The sequence below is a fragment of the Mustelus asterias genome, chromosome 26, assembly GCF_964213995.1.
Source record: "Mustelus asterias chromosome 26, sMusAst1.hap1.1, whole genome shotgun sequence".
Classification (NCBI taxonomy): Eukaryota; Metazoa; Chordata; class Chondrichthyes; order Carcharhiniformes; family Triakidae; genus Mustelus; species Mustelus asterias.
Genome location: NC_135826.1, coordinates 35,546,962 through 35,569,509, shown reverse-complemented (window position 1 = coordinate 35,569,509; position 22,548 = coordinate 35,546,962). Strand labels below are relative to the sequence as shown.

Below are 22,548 nucleotides of genomic sequence, written 5' to 3'. Positions count from 1 at the left end.
CTGAAGGGGATTGATGGAGTAGACAGAGAGAGGACGTTTCCTCTTGTGGGGCATTCTAGAATGAGATGAAGAGAATTTGCTTCTTTCAAAGGATGATGGATCTGTGAGATTCGCTACCCCAGAGCGTGGTGGATGCCAGGACATTGAGTAAATTTAAGGGGGTTATGGACAGATTTCGTCAGGGTTTGAAGGGTAATGGAGAATGGGCCGGAAAGTGGCGCTGAGGCCGAGATGAGGTCAGCCAATATAGTATTGAACAGTGGAGCAGGTTCGAGGGGCTGAATTGCCAACTCCTGCTCCTTGTTCTTACGTTAACACCTGTGGAATGAAAGTTCAAACCAACACTTATATGTTTGGGCAATCTCCACTCTGCCTCGCCTGTATAAAATGGGAAAGTAAACCGCTCCCCACCCCCCCTCCCTCTCCCTCCCCAACTCCCCCAATAACGTTTTCACCTCACTGCATGTTTCTTACGGCAGAAGCAGAGATTTTTTTTTTAGCTGGACTTTGTCTCTTGATTAAATTAATGCAGACTCCACCATTTTTGCACATTTTCTTCACTAACTTTGCCTCAAGATTGCCGGGCTCAGCTCCCAGTTCTCGTTGTCCAGACAATGGCAGCCTGATTCCAGTGGTTCGCTGAATACTCTTGCAAATTTTAGTAAAGTCAACCCATCATGGTGTGGACTGGCATAACCTCAAAATCTCAGATGTTTTGGAGCTATAACATCAAAGGGAACAACTATGGTTAAACCATCACGATTTGTGTCATTCCTATTTTTGAAGGGAAGCATTCTAAGAACCCCATGATGGACTGGTACCTCGTCTGTGGGCGTACCCTCCCTAATGCCCAGTGCCTGTCAGTATAGGCTCCGACTCCCCGCAACCCTGAACCGGAGTAAGCGGGTAAGTGAGAGTGAGGAATAAAACGGTAACGAATTGTGAAACAGAATTCAGTTGAGGGAACACAGGGACAGAGACGTGTTCCAATCGCCAACTCTCAACGCTAGGTAGAGCGTCTCGGAGAATGTCTGCTGCTGGAAAGTACAGATCAAGTTTAGCTTGCTGCCTGACACGCTGTAAAAAGAGATTACTCCAGCATCAAAATCCACAAACACTCCCACTCTGGAGGATATCTGAACATTTAGATCGGTGATATTGCCGCTGTGCTCAGCCAACACAGAGCGGGACCCTGAGAAGTAACTCCACAAGTTATTGTTACTCCCTGAGCACACAATCCAGGACTTGCTGCTCTCCCCCAACAAACACTCTTTATCCCGACCCTTTCGCCTAATGCTGCCGTAACAGACCCCAACTGCCCATTTGCCGCGGTTGCCTGCAATCTCCACCTCCCAATAGGAGCGCCCGCCGTCAATTCCCTCGGAGCAGAGCACCTGCCCCCAGGCGTCGAATCTCTTGCGATGGGCGGGGTAGGGGTGTCGGTACTGGGACCCAGACGCCACCCTCTTATCATCTGACAGAACCAAGCTACGATGAGCGGTCTCCATGTCTAGAGTCGGTGTCTGTCCGTCTGTGAATAAAGCAACATGCGAGTGAATACCTGCTCTCAGCTGCAAAGCTTCCCTTATCAATTCTACTCAGCTTGCTTTTAATAGCTGTCTCGAGTGCACTTACAGTAGCTTCAGCTGTTCTTGCCATAACTCTCCCCGTGTCTGCGTGGGTTTTCTCCAGGGGCTCCGGTTTCCTCCCACAGCCCAAAAGACACGCCGGTTAGGTGGATTGGTCATGTTAAATTACCCCTTCGTGTCCCAAAACATGTAGATGAGGGGAATTAAAAGTTTAAAGTGTATTTATTAGTGTCACAAGTAGGTTTACATTAACGCTGCAATGAAGTTACTGTGAAAATCCCCTAGTCGCCACACTCCGGCCCCTGTTTGGGTACACTGAGGGAGAATTTAGCACCTAACCAGCACGTCTTTCGGACTGTGGGGGGAAACCGGAGCGCCTGGAGGAAACCCACGCAGACATGGGGAGAACGTGCGGACTCCGCACAGACAGTGATCCAAGCTGGGAATTGAACCCGGGTCCCTGGCGCTGTGAGGCAGCAGTGCTAACCACTGTGCCACCGTACCGCCCCATGTCACCGAACGGTTACATTTAGCAGGTTAAATGCGTGGGGTTAAGGGGATAGGGTAGGGTAGGGTGTGGGCCTAGATAAGATACTCTGTCAGAGCGTCAGTACGAACTCGATGGGCCAAATGCTCTCCTTCTGCACAGTAGGGATTCTATGATAAGCTAAATTTGGTTTATATCATCTTCATCTCAACCTTGATGCATAACTTGCAGGAAGCAGGATATGGCTTTGCTTGTGGATTTGGTGTGGTTGACACTGGATATAAAAGATAGACTAGATACACTTCTCAGTAAAGGATGGAAATCCCTGCTGGACACAAGTGCATGAGTGCAACTAAGTAAGCAGAGATAGGCATAGGTTATTTGATTTAAATACTGCCCACACCACATCTTCGGCAATCTCCTAACGGGCACAAGTCATGGCAGAACATGCCAGCTCTGGGGGGAGGGAACAAATAGGAGTTACTGAGCTGCTTCTCCAGAAAGAGGATAAGACTGTCCTCATTAGTTCTCTTGGTAAGGGAACGAAAAATAACTTTTGCATCTTAAGATCCGAGTTAAATCCGCGCCCCGGACTGTGCCCTACATTTCTCATTCCAGTGCCTGGGCGCTTGCTTCTACCCATTCCAGTCGCCCAATTCCCAGGCCAAGCCAGGGAAACACCCAACCCAGCAGGAGGCCCTGCTTTGGCAATGCCATCTCCTATCGCACTAACCTTGTTTGGAGTGCTACTGCACCACGGTCCAATGGAAAACCTAGTCAGAAGCCAGGATCCTGTGGATCAGGGATTAGCTCCATTTGCAAACCCCCTCTGCCACATCCATCAGCCTCCCATCCATTGACTCTGTCTACACTTCCCGGTGCCTCGGAAAAGCAGCCAGCATAATTAAGGACCCCACACACCCTGGACATTCTGTCTTCCACCTTCTTCCGTCGGGAAAAAGATACAAAAGTCTGAGGTCACATACCAACTGACTCAAGAACAGCTTCTTCCCTGCTGCCATTAGACTTTTGAATGGACTTACCTTGCATTAAGTTGATCTTTCTCTACACCCTAGCTATGACTGTAACACTACATTCTGCACTCTCACATTTCCTTCTCTATGAACGGTATGCTTTGTCAGTATAGCGTGCAAGAAACAATACTTTCCACTGTATCCCAATACATGTGGCAATAATAAATCAAATCAAATCAAATATCAGTTCCACCCAGTGCTACGGCAAGACTGAGATGGAAGTGCCAGCAATTTATGACACAAATGCTTTTGGTGCAGCAAGCTATTTAAGCTTGATATTCCAGCTTCCCCGAGTTACAGTTTTATTACATAGATTGGAAAGCCTTGATGCAGTTTGGTAAATGACACAGTGAAGTAAAACTGGGTGAACAGTGTTAGACCGTAATACCATAAGACATAGGAGCAGAATTAGGCCACTCGGCCCATCAAATCTGCTCTGCCATTCAATCATGGCTGATTTTTTTCTCATCCCCGTTCTCCTGCCTTTTCCCTATAACCCCTGCTCCCCTTATTAATCAAGAACCTATCTATCTCTGTCTTAAAGACACTCAATGACCTGGCCTCTACAACCTTCTGCGGCAAAGAGTTCCACAGATTCACCTCTCTCTGGCTGAAGAAATTCCTCCTCATCTCTGTTTTTAAAGGATTGTCTCTTTAGCCTGAGGTTGTGCCCTCTGGTTCTAGTTTTTCCTACTATTGGAAACATCCTCTCCACGTCCACTCTACCCAGGCCTCACAGTATCCTGTAAGTTTCAATAAGATCCCCCCTCATCCTTCGAAACTCCAACGAGTACAGACCCAGAGTCCTCAACCGTTCCTCATACGACAATCTCTTCATTCAAGGGATCATTCTTGTATCCTCTGGACCCTTTCCAAGGCCAGCACATCCTTCCTCAGATACGGGGCCCAAAACTGCTCACAATACTCCAAATGGGGTCCGACCAGAGCCTTATACAGCTTCAGAAGTACATCCCTGTTTTTATATTCTAGCCCTCGCGACATGAATGCTGACATTGCATTGTTGTACTTACACACAGTCGCCATGATGTCTCGATCCCTCTCGAGTTGCGAAACCACTTCATACTGTTTCTGTACCCAGCTTATCTTATCTGCGGTTATTTTATTGACGTCGGGGGGAGGTGGCTGTGGCGTGAGCGGTTCAGAGGCTTCTTTTATTCTGAAGAAAATGTGTAGGCCGCGTTAAAATACAAACAAGTGTTGCTGCATAAATAAACCAAATAAATACACTGCATAGTAAATCATAACACTCTCTCCTGGAAAATAAGCCTATCGCAATCATTGATCGACTGGTCGCTGTGATGACCTGGTACATTTAAAGTGAAAGGGTTCACAGTGAAGGAAAGGCCGACCCGTAGTTAATACCGAAATCAGGAAGAGAGACGGGCCAGAACTCGAGCTCTGGTCGGACAGGAAAACTTGTTTCTGTAGCGTAGTGGTTATCACGTTTGCTTAACACGCGAACGTGCGGAAGGTCCTCTGTTCGAAACTGGACGGAAGCGTTCGTTAAGTTTTCTCATGTAACGTGAGAGAAATCTGAATGATTTCAGCTTGTTGTTGAAAATGATCCGAATCTCGATGTTACAGCCATAGTATCTTTGGGTGGCACGGTGGCACAGTGGTTAGCACTGCTGCCTCACAGCGCCAGAGATACAGGTTCGATTCCGGGCTTGGGTCACTGTCTGTGCGGAGTTTGCACATTCTCCCCGTGTCTGCGTGGGTTTCCTCCGGGTGCTCTGGTTTCCTCCCACACTCCAAAGATGTGCGGGTTAGGTGGGATTGGCCATGGCAAAATTGCCCTGTCGTATCAGGGGGACTAGCTAGGGTAAATGCATGCGGTTATGGGGGTAGGGCCTGGGTGGGATTGTGGTCGCTGCAGACTCGATGGGTCTGTAGGATTCTATGACCATGACTCTATGAGAAAATTGCGTGCCTGGAGAAGCGCTTGGGAGGACATAGTGGAAATAGGCAATATCCAATCCACATCACAAGGAGGCATTATTCTTACACCCTCAGGTATATGAATGTGATTAGACAGAGAGCAGTGTGCGTGCACTCCTGGACATAAGACACAGTGACCACTCACAAGAGAGAGAATAGTTAAGGTAGGCCTGAAATTTGTAAAGGGCTGAGCAAACTTGATGAATGGGGTGACTTTGCGCGCACTCTGGTATAATTTAATCAGATGATTATACACACATTCGCTTCTTGATTAATGGTGTGATCTTGAACACTCAGGGGTCAATTCTAACTGCTGGCAGCCGGCAGAAAATGTGCAGATTGGTCGTCCATTTCCTGTTTGGCGGAAACTGTTTAATGGGGTGAATTTAGATTGACTCAGGTGCCTGGTTAATGGAGCGGTTATACATACACCCCAGATCCCCGGATAACGTATTGAATATAAATTCAAATATTCCCTTTATGGATTATTTACAAATGCGCTCAGTTTCCCATTTACTGGGTCATTTATGCACACCCACCGTCTCATTTAATGGACTATTTGGACGTAGCCACAATCATTTATTGGTGCAACAGAGAAGCCACGAAGCCAAATTTGACAGTGTGACTGCTACAGATATTCTCCAGATGTTGAACAGTTACAGGTTACTGCCAGAATTTTCTGTCTACATTCTCCATGCCATGATTATCATCTTTTCCATTGCTGTGAATGTGGGTTAAATTGCAGGTGAGCAAGAGGTATCCAGAGGATTTAAATATTTCACCATTTTAAAGTGTGTTCATTTCAGGAAGAATCTATTTGATTAGCAGAGAATGTAAATGAATGCTTTATACAATTTAGGGACATCTCTATTCAGTTATTCATTAAATAAATAAAGGATTTGCATTTACATAGGGACTTTTGTGTTCTCATGTTGTCCCATGGCATCTTGCAGACAATAAATTACTTTGAAATATATTGTAATGTGCGAACTGTAGCAGCTTAATCATATACAACAAAGTCCCTGATGGCGGGATTGACGTATGAGGAGAGATTGAGTCAGTTAGGATTATACTCGCTGGAGTTCAGAAGAATGAGGGGGGGAGGAATCTCGTAGAAACCTATAAAATTCTAACTGGACTAGACAAGGTAGATGCAAGAAGGATGTTCCCGATGGTAGGGGTGTCTAGATAGACTGGCGGTCATAGTCTAAGGGTAATGGGTAAACCTTTTAGGACTGAGATGAGAAGAAATTTCTTCACTCAGAGAGTGGTGAACCTGTGGAATTCACTACCACAGATTGCAGTTCATAAGTTTATAAGATATAGGAGAATTAGGCCATTCGATCATGGTTGATTCAGAGATAAATGTTGGTCAGGGCATGTTATGAAGTCCCTGCCCTCTTTAAATCATGCCCTGGCATTTTCATATCCACCTCTCAAGGATGGGCAATAATTGCTGGCCCAGTCAGCGATGCCCACATCCCATGAATGAACATAAAAAAAACGAACAGCAGCTTGGTTTAACGTCTCATCTGAAAGGTAGCTCCTTCGACAATGCAGCACTCCCTCAGTGCTGCACTGAAGTGTCAGCCAAGATACCTATCATTAGTGAATGATATCAAAGTAAATTTCACTTACCTCAATCCCATTGAATTAAACCCCTGAAACAAGGAGAAAAAAGGATTAATACAAAGATTGCATAAGATGTAAGAAATATCAGTAATACTGTTGGAGAATAAATGCTGAGATTCAATGATATTCTCTGAAAGGCATTATTCAGAGTTTCTTGTGGATCTATTTATCACAAAGCAAACATACCCAGTCCCTCTGCTGGCTGCTGTTTTTGGAATGTAACAAATTATATGAACCAAATACAGCAGAACCCGTCTAACAAGCCAGGGAACAAGTTCCTCACACCTAAATAAACAAACTCATGTGAGAGTGTGATATGTGCTGACTAGAAACCCAAGGGGTGGCATGGTGGCACAATGGTTAGAACTGCTGCCTCACAGCGCCAGGGACCCGGGTTCAATTCCAGCCTCGGGTCACTGTCTGTGTGGAGTTTGCACATTCTCCCCGTGTCTGCATGAGTTTCCTCAGGGTACTCCAGTTTGCTCCCACCATCTAATGATGGTGGATTGGCCATGCTAAATTGCCCCTTAGTGTCCCAAGATGTGTAGGTTAGGTTGTGGGTCCAAGTCCCATAAAGAGACTTGAGTACAAAAATCTCGGCTAACACTCCACTGCAGTACTGAAGGAGTGCTGCATTGTCAATAGTGCAACCTTTTGATGAGATGTTAAAGATCCCATGGTACTATTTCAAAGAAGGGCAGGGGAGCTATCCTTGGTGTCTTAACTATTATTTGTCCCTCAATCAATATTACAAAAATAGATTATCTGGGGGGAGATTTAAAAAACTAAGTGCCCAAAGTGGGGTAAACAGGAAGTTTTCCTACCCGTTTTTGGGCACACTTAAGCAGGAGAATTTCCGGCACCCTAACTACTGGGGATTCAGACCAGTAGTTTGGGGAGCGGGGGTCTCTAATCCCACCCGGGAGTCTGGGAGATCGGTGCACACACACAGGCCACCCCAATCACAGGTATCCCAATGGCTGCCCCGACCGCCAACCTCCCAATGTCTTCGCCAACCCCCTGCCCCGGTGGCCAGCCCAACCCACACCCCCATGGCCAGCTCCGATCGCCACCCACCCTCACCCCGTGGCCAGCCCCAATCACCACCCAACCCCACCCCATGACCAGCCCCAATCGCCACCCCTCCACCCCAAATCGGCCCATCCCTGGCCTGGCCCTGCGCCCCCCCCCCCTTACCTCCCCTCAGGCTCCCCCTCAGGCCCCACCCTTGACACTGCCCGGTGCCTGGTGGGCAGTGCCAGGGTGCCCGGTGTGCACTGCCAGGATGCCAGACTGGCAGTGCCAAAGGGGAACCTCACCGTCTCCCCAACCTCCCGGGGGGGGTGGTCTCAATGGCCTCTGCTCCCACCAGCAAGGCCATCATGCCTGGTTCCCGTTCCTGGGGACCAGCTGTAATCCCTGCTGCGGGAACCTCCCCCGGCAGGGTGGGAAACATTAGCGAGCCTGGACAATACTGTCCCAGACTACCGGGGGTTGGCGAAGACATTGGGACGTTGGCGGTCGGGGCAGCCATTGGGATACCTGTGATTGGGGGGGCCTGTGTGTGTGCACCGATCTCCCAGAGGGCGGCACGGTAGCACAGTGGTTAGCACTGCTGCTTCACAGCTCCAGGGACCTGGGTTCGATTCCCGGCTTGGGTCACTGTCTGTGTGGAGTTTGCACATTCTCCTCGTGTCTGCGTGGGTTTCCTCCGGGTGCTCCGGTTTCCTCCCACAGTCCAAAGATGTGCGGGTTAGGTTGATTGGCCGTGCTAAAATTGCCTCTTAGTGTCTTGAGATGGGTAGGTTAGAGGGATTAGCGGGTAAATATGTAGGGATATGGGGGTAGGGCCTGGGTGGGATTGTGGTCGGTGTAGACTCGATGGGCCGAATGGCCTCTTTCTACACAGTAGGGTTTCTATGACTTCTATGACAGACTCGTTAATGAGGTGGAAATGTTAATTTCAGTACAATCGTCAGCCGCACACTGTTTCCCAGCCACCACATTTCCTACAATAATAATTGTATAATTAATAAATTTATAATTAATAAAACAAAAATTGGCCACCATGTTTTCTACAAGAGTGAATCCACTTCAGAAGTGGCTGAAAACACTTTGAGGCATTCTAACATAGAGAAAGATGCTATAAAAATACAAGATCTTTCTTTCTTTTATCCCTTATCACTCTTACTCCCAAGTAAATATCTATCTCCATTTTAAAATACGGCGACTGATTTTGGGGGAGATTCGCTGGCCTCCTCTCAGCTTTCTTCTTGGCAGCGGGAGGTGGGGCGCCGTTCACTGGCGGTGGAATCCTTTGGTCCCGCCGCTGTCAACTGAAGCCACCCCACGCTGCCGAGGAACCCACAGCAAGGATCGCGCCACTGGCAGACCAGAGAATCCCACTGGCGCGAACGGCCAGATAATCCCACTCGCGCGAGCGGCCAGAGAATTCCAGCTTTTGTCTCTATGGCCATCCAGAGCAGTGCACTTTTTTCACAATACTTTGTCTAAATCGTTGTCTTCAGGAATAATTTTTTAATTGACATTTTAATTCATAAAATCATATTGAAGTGCCCTTGTTTTGGATTCTCCTTCCTGAGGAAATAATGATTTTCTAACTAGGCTGGCAATTCCTTTCGGTATTTTAAGTTTAAGTTTATTTATTAGTGTCACAAGTAGGCTTACATTAACAATGCAATGAAGTTACTGTGAAAATCCCCTAGTCGCCACACTCCAGCGCCTGTTCAGGTACGCTGAGGGAGAATTTAGCATGGCCAATGCACCTAACCAGCACGTCGTTTGGGCAGTGGATGAAAACCAGAGCACCCAGAGGAAACCCACACAGTCACAGGGAGAACGTGCAGACTCCACACAGACAGTGACTCAAGCCGGGAATTGAACCCGGTCCCTGGCTAACCACTGTGCCACCCTTAAGTGACTCAATCAGAGTACTGCTTTATTTCGCCCTCTCTATTAACTAAGTTAAATTAAGTTTTGATGGTCTTATAAGCTTCTTCATATCAACAAAAGGGAGCTTAGATTTTAACTGACAAACAGTCAATTAAATAGTAAACAAACATAGAACATAGAACATAGAACAGTACAGCACAGAACAGGCCCTTCGGCCCACGATGTTGTGCCGAGCTTTATCTGAAACCAAGATCAAGCTATCCCACTCCCTATCATCCTGGTGTGCTCCATGTGCCTATCCAATAACCGCTTAAATGTTCCTAAAGTGTCTGACTCCACTATCACTGCAGGCAGTCCATTCCACACCCCAACCACTCTCTGCGTAAAGAACCTACCTCTGATATCCTTCCTATATCTCCCACCACGAACCCTATAGTTATCCCCCTTGTAATAGCTCCATCCACCCAAGGAAATAGTCTTTGAACGTTCACTCTATCTATCCCCTTCATCATTTTATAAACCTCTATTAAGTCTCCCCTCAGCTCCTCTGCTCCAGAGAGAACAGCCCCAGCTCCCTCAACGTTTCCTCATAAGACCTACCCTCCAAACCAGGCAGCATCCTGGTAAATCTCCTCTGCACTCTTTCCAGCGCTTCCACATCCTTCTTATAGTGAGGTGACCAGAACTGCACACAATATTGCAAATGTGGTCTCACCAAGGTCCTGTACAGTTGCAGCATAACCCCACGGCTCTTAAACTCCAACCCCCTGTTAATAAAAGCTAACACGCTATAGGCCTTCTTCACAGCTCTATCCACTTGAGTGGCAACCTTTAGAGATCTGTGGATATGGACCCCAAGATCTCTCTGTTCCTCCACAGTCTTCAGAACCCTACCTTTGACCCTGTAATCCACATTTAAATTAGTCCTACCAAAATGAATCACACAAGTGAATGGAAACAGTCACATCGCTATTTTTGCAGTTATAGCTCCAATTGTAGTAGAAAATAATTCACAACTGCTTTGTTAAATTATGTGATCTATTTACAAAGCTGTTCTACTTCTTTCAGCAACCACAGAAGGTGCCAATCCTAATTATCATTCTTCATGGACTATAGACTTCCAGATTTGAACAGGACTGACTGGTAAATACCCACACATCCGACTGAAACAGCAAATCTGAAACTACAAATCTCAATCATGTTTCTACCTGAAGCGAATTTGTATGACACCTCCATCAGACACCCACCCATCTTCGGACAGGCCGATTAATAGTTACAAAAAGGGAATTATGTTAAGCTGGAGTGAGGAAGAATGCCTGAACTGTGAGGAACGTCTGACAAGAAATCATAGAAACCCTACAGTTCAAAAAGAGGCCATTTGGCCCATCGAGTCTGCACCGACCTCAATCCCACCCAGGCCCTACCCCCATATCCCTACATATTTTACCCGCTAATCCCTCTAATCTACACATCCCAGAACACTAAGGGGCAATTTTAGCATGGCCAATCAACCTAACCCGCACATCTTTGGACAACACATGATCAGAAACATACAAGCCAGCACACCCGAGACATTCCAATAATTGCTGGCAAGAAACAATGTTCCTCATCACCAGTAAATAGCTAGAAAATTAAAGCTTTGATTGATTTTGTTTTAGATCCCTTTAGGTACCATGACAACCTATTTTCTTTTAAAAGTTACATCTTACACAAAAGTGGGCTCACTTATAAAACTACTGGGAAGTAGAGATTCATAACAGATCACACAATTCACTTTCCCTTAACTCTCCCCTCAAAAATAGAACCAAATCTAAGCTTGTCCAACACTACCACATTTCCCAGCATGCACCACGATGGTACTATACTGTCCCCTTTCCCAATTCTCCTGGATTCCCAAATTTGCTCTCCCCAATCTTTGTTAACTCTTGTTACAACCTCCTCTGTGGGTCTGCATTGCTTGACAAATCCATCTCACCTACAGCCAGTGACCCCCAACTCTCCCAATGGTCCAAAACTGCAGAACCATTTGCAATAGTCTGGACTTAACTATTCCAACACATTCCTCACATTCTATCCTCCATAAACTGCCGCCTCTAACTTAACTTGCAGTAAATCTCATTCCCCTTTTACCCTGTGCTCGCTGATCTACACTGGCTCCCACTCAAGCAACATCTTGAGTTTAAAATCCTCATTCTTATTTGCAAACTAGGGCTTTGCCCCTCCCTATCTCTGTATTCTCCTCCAGCCCCAGAACCCTTCAAGATATCTGTGCTCCTCTAATTCTGGCCTCGTGTGCATCCTCAATTTTAACTGCTCCATCACTGGTGGCATGTCTCCAGTTATCTAGGCCCCAAGCTCTGGAATACCTTTACTACAGCTCTCTGCCTCTCCAGCTCGCTGTCCTCCTTTAAGACACTCTCTAAAAGTTAAATTTATTTATTAGTGTCACAAGTAGGCTTACATTAACACTGCAATGAAGTTACTGTGAAAATCCCCGAGTCACCACACTCCGACCCTGACTTTAGCATGGCTAATACACCTAACCAGCACGTCTTTTGGACTGTGGGAGGAAACCGGAGCAACCGGAGGAAACCCAGCCAGACACGGGGAGAATGTGCAGACTCCGCACCGACAGTGACCCAAGCCAGGAATCGAATCCGAGTCCCTGGCGCTGTCAGGCAGCAGTGCTAATCACTGTGCCACCGCGTCACATAGCTTTTTGGTCATCTGACCTAATATCTCCTTATGAGGAGAGGTAACAATGGGTAGGTGATGGCGTAGTAGTATTGTCACTGGACCAGAAATCCAGGGTTAATGCTCTGGAGGATCCAGGTTCAAATCCCACCACATTAGGTGGTTAAATTTGAATTCAACAAAAAAAGTCTGGAATTAAAATTCTAATGAAACCATTGTCAACTGTCTAAGAACTCAGCAATTCACTAATGTCCTTTATTTTGGCTTATATGTGACTCCAGTCCCACAGCAATGTGGTTGACTCAGTTCAAGGGCAATTCAGCAACACTCACAGCCCATGAATGAATTTTAAAATGAGGTTCAACGTCATTCTTTGCTTTATAATGCTCCTGTGAAGCACCTTGGGAACTTTCATTACATTAAGTGTGTTATATAAAGTGTATTAAGAGTATTATATAAATATAAGTTGTTGTTTTGGTCCTTTTCCCAATGCTCCCAGAGACAAGCTCATCTGCAGCTCCCAATCCATGTTCAATTGGTTACCCATCCCCAAGACACAACCCCCAGGGCGAGGAGACCCCAACGGCTCACTTCCCTGGAACTCTTAATATTCCGTCACTTAACAAATTCTCCAACACATTTCCAGTAATCCCACAGCCCTAGGTCAACCTTTCCCTACCAAAGCTAGCAACTTCCCATTCCCAAATTCCAGAAGTTCCCATGAACAACACCCACTTGGTTACATGGCCCTTCTCCAATTCTCTAAAACCTCAACACCTCCTCTCACTGCTCCCATGTTCCTAGATAACCCTACTCCCCAATAGTGCCATAGTAGTATCGTCACCGGACCAATAATCCAAGGACTCAGGGTAATGCTCCGGGGACCCGGGTTCAAATCCCTCCAGCAGATGGTGAAATGTGAATTCAATAAAAATTCTAATGATGACCATGAAACCGTTGTCGTAAAGTACTAGTGTCCCTTAGGGAAAGAAACTTTCTGGCCTACATGTGACTCCAGATCCACAGCAATGTATCATAGAATCCCTACAGTGCAGAAAGAGGCCATTTGGCCCGTCGGGTCTGTACCGACCACAATTCCACCCAGGACCTATTCCCATAACCCCATGCATTTACCCTGCTAGGTCCCCTGACACTAAGGGCCAATTTAGCATGGCCAATCAACCTAACCTGCACATCTTTGGACTGTGGGAGGAAACCGGAGCACCCGGAGGAAACCCACGCAGACACGGGGAGAACGTGCAAACTCTGCACCCAAGGCCGGAATCGAACCCAGGTCCCTGGCGCTGTGAGGCAAAAAGTGCTAACCACTGTGCTACCGTGCTGCCCCTATCTAGTTGACTCTGAACTGCCCTCTGAAATGGCCTAGCCACTCAGTTCAAAGGCAATTAGGGATGGGCAATAAATGCTCGCCTAGCCAGCGACACCCACAACCCGTGTACGAATATTAAAAAAAATACACTTCCTATCCACTTGTAACATGGAACATCTTCTTCTTTTGGACTTTGGGTTAAAAAAAAGCTGATTAGTGTGGGTCAATAAAATGGCGCACAGGAGAGGCTGCAGCTTAAAGCATGTTACCTGTATGAAAATCAGTTTTTCATTCTTTGTTAAGAGATCACTGAAATCAGACAGATTTTTCTCAAAAGCTTCCATTTTGTTTTCCAGTTCGAGTATCTGAGCATCGATTTCTCCGGTCACCCGCCGCTGAACTCTGTCGAGGTATTTAAATGCTTCTTTTTCTTCATTTTCAAAATACTTCCGTATTGCAGTGCACTTCTCCTGAATTTGAATTTTGGTTTCTCTGATCAGAGCCTGTCAAGTGGAAAAACTCTGGTTATTACATTGCAGTTCACTCAACTGGAAGTTGCTTTTCTGACTGAATCTGTACACGGGTATTATCTAGCACAGTGTTCCCCACTCCTTTATTCTCACATTCGGTTCAGTCAGATACGATTCTGGACGGAATCGCACCAAAAAATGGAAAAGGGCGGAATTTTCCCATCCCGCCTGCCACGGGAATCGTAGCAGGTGGGACATGGACCATGCAAATGTCTGCTGACCTCAGGCAGGATTTTCCGGTCCTGAGGTGAGTGTGACTGGAAAATCCCATCCAAAGGATCTGACTGAAAACTGGCGTGTTTCTCTCCAGAAAAACACAAGGTTTTCTCTCCAGGTTATATGGCACTTTGTCAAAAGCAAAAACAGGCCGGGGGGGGGGGGGGGGGGGGGGGGGGGGGGCGGGGGGGGCTGTTTTCATTTTGAGGGGCAGGGCCTAAAGACGCCTGTAAAGCCGATATTCACCCCTCCCAAGCGATCAATAATGGCATCCCCCAACACGATCAAAGCCGGCATTCTCCCCAACCCTGCAACAGCCATTGCCAGCATCATCCTCTCTCTCTCTCTCCCCCCCTCTCCACCCCCTCCCCACCCACCAACAGTCATCACCGGCTTCTCCCTCTGCCCCACCCCACTTCACACACATGCCCCCCCCCCCGCTCCTCCCCCCCGAGACACCCACCACCCCTAGCACTGCATCTTGGCACATGTTTGCACAGCCAGGTTGGCACTTTGCCAACCTGGTAGTGCCAATCAGTGCCAGGGGACATTGCCAGGGCACTGCCCAGGCACGTCCCTCACACCGGGGGCTCTACTCGCCTTTACACAACCGGGGGGGGATCCCCACGACTGATTAACGTCTGGATAAACCTGTGAACACGGCGAGGTGGGAATATACAGTGGGGGGAAGTGGGAAATGATATTCAAATTTATGATAATACATTTAAATGAGGTTCCCGCCCCAGAGGTGAACCTCGCTATGTCACCGGTGAGGGGTGCGGAAAATCATGGAATGCGATCTCTCTGGAGAGAATCGTATTTCCTGATTCCTGCCGGATTTTCGGTCGGTGTTGCCGTTCCCTCTGACGGTGAGTGCAGACTGAAAGCCGCCCCCATCAAATCTGAAAGGAAATAGCAGAGAATTTCAGGAAGTGTCACTTTGGGCTGAATTTAGTGGAGTCCGTCAGAGCGGGCATGATGGTGGGGCAGCTGGGAAAACTGGGCGGGAGTACCCATATCCAATTCCCAGCAGCAGGAAAACTGTCCCCAATTGAGTCGGGGGCAGGAAGGATCCAAAGGAGGAATCGGGCCCATTAGCCACTTAAAGCCAATTAATCCTGGGCCCACCAGTACTTAGTGGGATTTAACAAGGCTCTCGTGGCCCCCAGAATGGGACCCAGCAAACATTAACAGGGCAGAAGCCGACCTGGGGTCCCTCATTGACAGGCACTCAGTGTCTGATCAAGGGATCCGGCATCGGGGAAGAGGGGGTGAGGGGGGGGAGGAGAGGGGGTCACTGAAAGCCACCTCATGCCCTTGCCACTGACCCCCTTGCCACCCCCTCTCTGAGAACCCCATCCCGCCCAGTTACCTGATTCCTGGGATCCAGTGTCGATCCTCCGGGAATGCCTGGGAGCATTATCAACACTAGCCATCATTCCCAGTGGCAATGGCCTCCAATTGGCTGAAAGCTCTCAGGAATGGGGTTTCCACCCTCCTTTTTTTTAGATTGGGTGGGAGGCCCGACGCCAGCCAGTGAAGTGCCTGAATGCACTTAAATCGTGTCAGGGTTCCCGAACAAGTGTCACAAGGGACGGAGTGGGAGGGGTGGGGGGGCAACATACATCATAGCAGCCAGACAATTTGTTGCGTTTATTTCCATTAAAAAGACTACTGAAATTTCGCTTTACCAAGTATCTGCTGATATAGCCTTCAGGAGGGTATAAACAACAACTTTCCATCACAAAAACACGATTCCAGTTTCCATGCTACAGGAATATTTGGGTCTTGCCTTTGTGCAAATCCTTAAATTGGGTAATGTCTTTTATCCTCCTCGGCTTGATGCCGAGTCTACTCAGACCTGCAAACAGTGCTCACACTCTCTGGGAGGGTACTGGAGTACCCTGCAAGCCTTTTACCCATCCCCACACAATGCCATGCTATTAAAGTATTTACAATCACTTTCAATACCGCATCACTATAATGAGCTTCTCTTCTGTTTGAACCATTCCCCAATACAAATATTTACTCCATAGCTGCTGTAACCGTCTGCGGGAGATTTCAAGCACATAAGTGACCAATTAACTGCTATGAGAAGGGTCAAAGGATCATTATCAGTTGTGTGGTGATTATCCGATTGTGTGTTTCCACGCATTATTTTTTTCCCTGAAGAAATCAGCCATTTTGTGGCTTCCATTATTTAAATCAGGCACTTTACATTTTTCATGAAGTGAATTTTCATCCCACTAACACGTTAAATTCTGTATATAACTTGTGCAATATTTGATCCTGCAATGCTTGAGCATGGAATGTAGGAGGAATCTTACTCTGTACCTAACCAAAACTATATAGAACATAGAACAGTACAGCACAGTGCAGGCCCTTCGGCCCTCGATGTTGTGCCGAGCTTTGTCCAAAACCAAGATCAAGCTATCCCACTCCCTATCATTCTGGTGTGCTCCACGTGCCTGTCCAATAACCGCTTGAAATATATATCTGACTCAATGGTGGGACTGTGCAAAGGGAATTTAGTTTTGCATTTGCAATGGATAATATATTATTGACCTTGAAATTTAACTTGATCAGTATCTGATAGAAAAGTGCTTGGACACTGGGTGTAAGCCCTAGAACTGACAACCCTCATATGATAAGCATCAAGAGTCCACACTAAACAAAAATCAACATAAAGAAACATATGCCTAGTCTGTGTAGGAAATAAAACAGACTGTTAATAGTTACAGTGAAAGACATTATGCAAACTAACCTGGGTGCTTTCCTTCTGTGTCTGGAGATGGTCAAGAGCAGCTTGGATTGAGGTTGTATTTGTCCTGACCTTATCGATTTGCTGCTGCAAGTGGTCCTTAAAATGGATCAAAATAATTAGTTTAATCTGGCAACTAAAACAGAGGGAGAATTCAGAGAGAAAAAGATACAGGTGACACCAAATGTCATCTCTGAGATGGAGACAGTGAGGCTAGTGAGATGGATAGACTAAGGGAGAGAGATAGAACTGAAGAGAGACAAATTGAGGAGGTAAGAGTGATAGAACCAGAGATAGGAATCATCAAACTGAGAGACAGAATAATAGAGCAATGCATAACAAAAATCTGTATTGAGTTATAACGAGATGTGTACTGAGCTGTAGAGAGATGTGTTATTGAACGTTAGAGAGATGGGTATTGATCTATAGAGAGATGGGGGTATTGTGTTACAGAGGGCAGCACGGTGGCACAGTGGTTAGCACTTCTGTCTCACAGCGCCAGGGACTTGGGTTCGATTCCCGGCTTGGGTCACTGTCTGTGTGGAGTCTGCACGTTCTCCCCGTGTCTGCGTGGGTTTCCTCCGGGTGCTCCGGTTTCATCCCACAATCCAAAGAAGTGCTGGTTAGGTGCATTGGCCATGCTAAATTCTCCCTTAGTGTACCCGAACAGGTGCCGGAGTTTGGCGACTAGGGGATTTTCACAGTAACTTTATTGCAGTGTGAATGTAACCCTACTTGTGACTAATAAATAAATAAACTATTATAGAGAGATGTGTATTGTGCAAGAGGGAGTTGGGTATCTAGCTATAGAGTTTGCTATTGAGCTACAGAGAGTTTGATATTGAGCTATTGAGGTATGGGGGATGGGTATTGAGCTATAGACCGTTACACATTGAAGTGATAACATAATGAAGGAGTTGCAGGTCCATACTGTGTTAACTGGACGATTACAAAATGCTCGCCTGCATCACCAAGATGGTGACGGTGAGCCGTACAATGTGGGACAAATTCACCATCGTCTATTAAGCTATAGTCACCCTTCCAGTTATTCCCAAGGTGAATATCAACAGGGACTAACACCCTGGAGGAATTTACATTCCACGGAACAACTGATGCAAAAACAATTAACATCAGAGCTACCAATACCTTTAAAAAGCATGCTGCCTTGTCAGAAGCTGCCTGACCTCCTGGATATTTCCCTGGTTTTGTTTTCATGTGCCCAGCATCTGCAATATTTTGCTTCTGTGCTATTATTTTCAAGGACTTATTTAAATATTTCATTGGGGGTGTGATTGTTGAGTCATAAGAAATAATAATCAAGTACAGTGTGGAATATGATGGCTGAGAAGTTGCAAGAATTTTGGAAGTAACATGCCAAGAAAAGAGAGGCAATACTGGATGTCTCCAGCAGGAAGCACAGTTAAAGGTTCCGAGGTTCGCTTGAATTTACCTCTGGGCACAGTGAGAAGTCTCACAACACCAGGTTAAAGTCCAACAGGTTTATTTGGAATCACGAGCTTTCGGAGCACTGCTCCTTCATCAGGTGAATCAGTGCTCCTCCGAAAGCTCATGATTCCAGACAAACCTGTTGGACTTTAACCTGGTGTTGTCAGACTTCTTACTGTGCCCACCCCAGTCCAATGCTAGCATCTCCACACCATGGTTACCCCTGGGCAACAAGAAATGTCAAGAAATGTTGCAGTGCCTTCAGCCAGGAGATTTAGGGTCCATAGCAGAACAAAATGTACCTGGCCAGCGGAACAAATAGGCTTGCTGAGCCAAAGACCTTTGAAAAATCTAACTGAATATTTTTAGGAAAACAGATCTGATGGGGAAATTGATGTTGCGGCATTCCAGGTTTACAGGAGTGCAGAATGGCAGGAGAAGGGAAGGCAGAACTGCTGGATATTCCTGCAAATTAAGCAATTCATCTTTTTGTACTGTCTGAATGACAGGGAGGAGGAGGCCTTGTGGCACAGAGGTAGCTCTGGCGTCAAGTCCCACTTCAGTGCCTGATGGTCATGGAAGGTGCATTCATAATGTGGCCAAACAGGTTGATTATCAGTCTGTAAATCTTTCCAATGTGCCTGATGTCAGGCAGTAAAAGCGGAAGAGTTTCCTGGTCAGCCATATTGCAGAAGGCAACAGCAAACCACTGCAAACCTCAGGGGGGGGAAGGCCGGGCTGGGGAGAATGGTATTAGTTGCTCATTCGAAGGGGTGGTGCAGACCCAACAGCCAAATAACTTCCTTATGCACCATTACGGGCAGCAAGGTGGCACAGTGGTTAGCACTGCTGCCTCACAGCACCAGGGACCCGGGTTCGATTCCCGGCTTAGATCACTGTCTGTGTGGAGTCTGCGCATTCTCCCCTTGTCTGCATGGGTTTCCTCTGGGTGCTCCGGTTTCCTTCCACAGTCCAAAGATGTGCGGGTTAGGTTGTTTGGCCTTGTTAATAGCTTCTTCCCTCAAGCAAAGGTTTGAGTGAAAAAAGAAAAGGCAATCCACCCCCAATTCCTTCCCCACCTACTATGATGAGGTTGTGTACCCATGTACAGCCAACCCTGGAATGCACAACTACTCCAGCACAATCCCCAGCACAGGTTCCTTCCGTAACACAGGATCTAAAGAGGTCCATCGCTTCTCTCATGGAGGCCGGAACTGGTGCCATAGGTAAGGACCACCTGGGTTCCTGAGGGATCCAACTGGAAAGCAGAAACCAGCCACTTCTCTGCACCACTTCCCACACGGGCACCCAAGTGTAGGCAGCATCAAGAGGTGTGATGTGTAAAAGCAGTAGAAAGACACCATTAATTTATTTTGTAACCATCCCTGATGGGATATGTGTGATCCAGCTTAGAACAAGATGGAACACAGTTTGCAAATCGATAAATGAAAGGATATACAGCCCCAGGAATAATATCAAAACCATTAGGTAGGTAGAGGTGCAAACAGGGGAGATGGTGGGGTAGTGGTTGTCACTGGACTAGTAATCTAGACTCAGGGTAGTGCCCTGGGAACACGGGCTCAAATCCCACCATGGCAGATGGTGAAATTTGAATTCAATAAAAATCTGGAATTAAAAGTCTAATGGTGACCATGAAACCATTGTTGATTGTCGTAAAAACCCATCTGGTTCACTAATGTCCTTTAAGGAAGGAAATCTGCCGTACTTATCGATTTGCAAACTGTGTTCCACCTTGTTCTAAGCTGGATCACACACATCCCATCAGGGATGGTTACAAAATAAATTAATGGTGTCTTTCTACTGGTTTTACACATCGCACCTCTTGGTGCTGCCTACACTTGGGTGCCCGTGTGGGAAGTGGTGCAGAGAAGTGGTGCAGAGAAGTGGCTGGTTTCTGCTTTCCAGTTGGATCCCTCAGGAACCCAGGTGGTCCTTACCTGTGGCACCAGTTCTGGCCTGGCCTACATGTGACTCCAGGCCCACAGCAATGTGGTTGACCCTGAACTGCCACTCAGAATGAGGGCAATTAGAGATGGGCAACAAATAGCTGGCCTTGCCAGTGATGCACACATCCCATGAAAGAATTAAAAAAAGCAACAAAACAAAATCAAACAAGAATGGTTTGAACAAAGAAAATGCTCCAGTGAAAGTGGCTTCTCCCACAACTTTTTCCTGGTTACCATCACCTAATAATCACCAACTGCCCTTTTACACATGATGCATATTTTGGAGGCAGGTTCCAGGTGATAGAGGCAGGGGGATTGAGCGCTACATGTCAGTGTCTTGTTTAAACACAATTTCACTCGGTAATGTGCCTAGGGTGGTCTCACCGTGTTAAAGGCACTAGATAAATGCATGTTGCTATGGTTCCCATATCAGAAACGTCTACCACAGAAAAAAAAGAGAAATGTCTGGAAATAAAAAGCCCATTCCCCATCCCATCCCTCTTCCAGGCAAGTGTGCAGTTGTAATATTGAGGCAGGATATTGAGGGTGGCACATTGGCACACTGGTTAGCACTGCTGCCTCACAGCGCCAGGGACCCGGATTCAATTCCAGCTTCGGGTGACTGTGTGGAGTTTGCCCATTCGCCTCGTGTCTTCATGGGTTTCCTCCCACAGTAACAGATGTGCAGGTTGGGTGGATTGGCCACACCAAATTGTCCCTTCGTGTCAGGGGGATTAGCAGGGTAAATACATGGGATTACAGGGATAGGGTTTGGGTGGGATTGTTGTCGGTGGCCTCCTTCTGCACTGTGATGCGCGATATAACACACGAGAGGCTGGATGTACGCGGGAAATAAAGGCCTTTATTGCCAACAATAACAGAGCTACTATATACAGTATACGATCCCAGACTAAAGGGTCACCAGGCAGAGCAGTGACCTTTATACCTCTCCCAGGAGGCGGAGCCGACTGGGGTGTACCATAACAACTATATTAACAGGTAGAACAGCCCAACCCTAACCCCAACAGTAACATATCTACAGACTCATAGTACTGGCCAGACCATGGCTCAGCACTACCTGGTGGGAACCTACAATGGTTCACCACACACTGTAGGGATTCTATGATTTGACTGGGGATCTGAATTCCATGCATGAGATTCCTGTTGAATGCACCAGGGTCTGATGGGGGGTGGAAGGTGTAAACTTGCCTAGGCCAACATTATTTGCTAAATGTTCGAACCCTGATTTGACTTTTTGGCAGCAGCTCCAGTTAACCTGAGAAAGGCAAAACCGCAGCAGTCAGACACAGGGTTAGACAAAGAGAAAAGACAAAAGCATACCCTCAGCTCCTGTTCTCCCTCACTGATACTGACACAGTTGTGGTTCTTGTGTTTGCCCACGACAGGGCACAGACAGCAGATGCACACCTTGTCGTCCTTGCAGTAAATCTCCAACAATTTCTTGTGCTCTGTGCACTTCCAGGTGGACATGTCCGCGGTGGGGTCAATGAGAGGGTGGTTTTTGAACACGGCGTTCTCCCTGTGATGCTTGAGGTGCTTGGAGCACATGGAGGCTTCGCATTTCAGGCAGGTTTTGACAGCTGTCAGTTTCTTCCTGGTGCAATAGTTGCAGGGCAGAGCCACCGGGGTTCCGTTCACCGCTTGGTATTTCAGGGCGATGTTGGCCAGTTTGAAATTCCTCTTGAGGACAGGCCTCTCGCTGTAATCTGCCCTGCATTCCGGGCACGAATAGGTGCCAGATTCCGGGTCTCTCCAGGACTCCTCAATGCAGGCTCGGCAAAAGCTGTGCTTGCAGTTCAGGATCACCGGGTCGGTGTAGATTTGGAGGCAGACGGGGCAGGTGAGCTCTTCCTCCAGCCACTCTGGGGGTAAAGCAGCCGCCATCCCACTCAAACCAGGAAGCATAGAAACTGAAACTGAAACCGTGGCACTTATGGCACGGAACATAATAACCTCGGAGGGACCATTG

General features: G+C 47.1%; 1 protein-coding gene across 1 annotated transcript; it reads right to left on the bottom strand.

Moving 5' to 3' along the window:
- Positions 1–458: 458 nt before the first annotated feature.
- On the bottom strand, positions 459–22,464 carry LOC144479562 (E3 ubiquitin/ISG15 ligase TRIM25-like). The gene is made up of 6 exons (XM_078198425.1): positions 21,900–22,464; positions 17,149–17,244; positions 13,908–14,141; positions 6,708–6,730; positions 4,142–4,287; positions 459–1,531 (listed from the first exon to the last, which is right to left on the bottom strand). The coding sequence occupies exons 1-6, from the start codon at positions 22,461–22,463 to the stop codon at positions 954–956; spliced, it is 1,641 nt and encodes a 546-aa protein (XP_078054551.1). The 5' UTR covers position 22,464; the 3' UTR covers positions 459–953.
- Between the last annotated feature and the right edge of the window lie 84 nt (positions 22,465–22,548).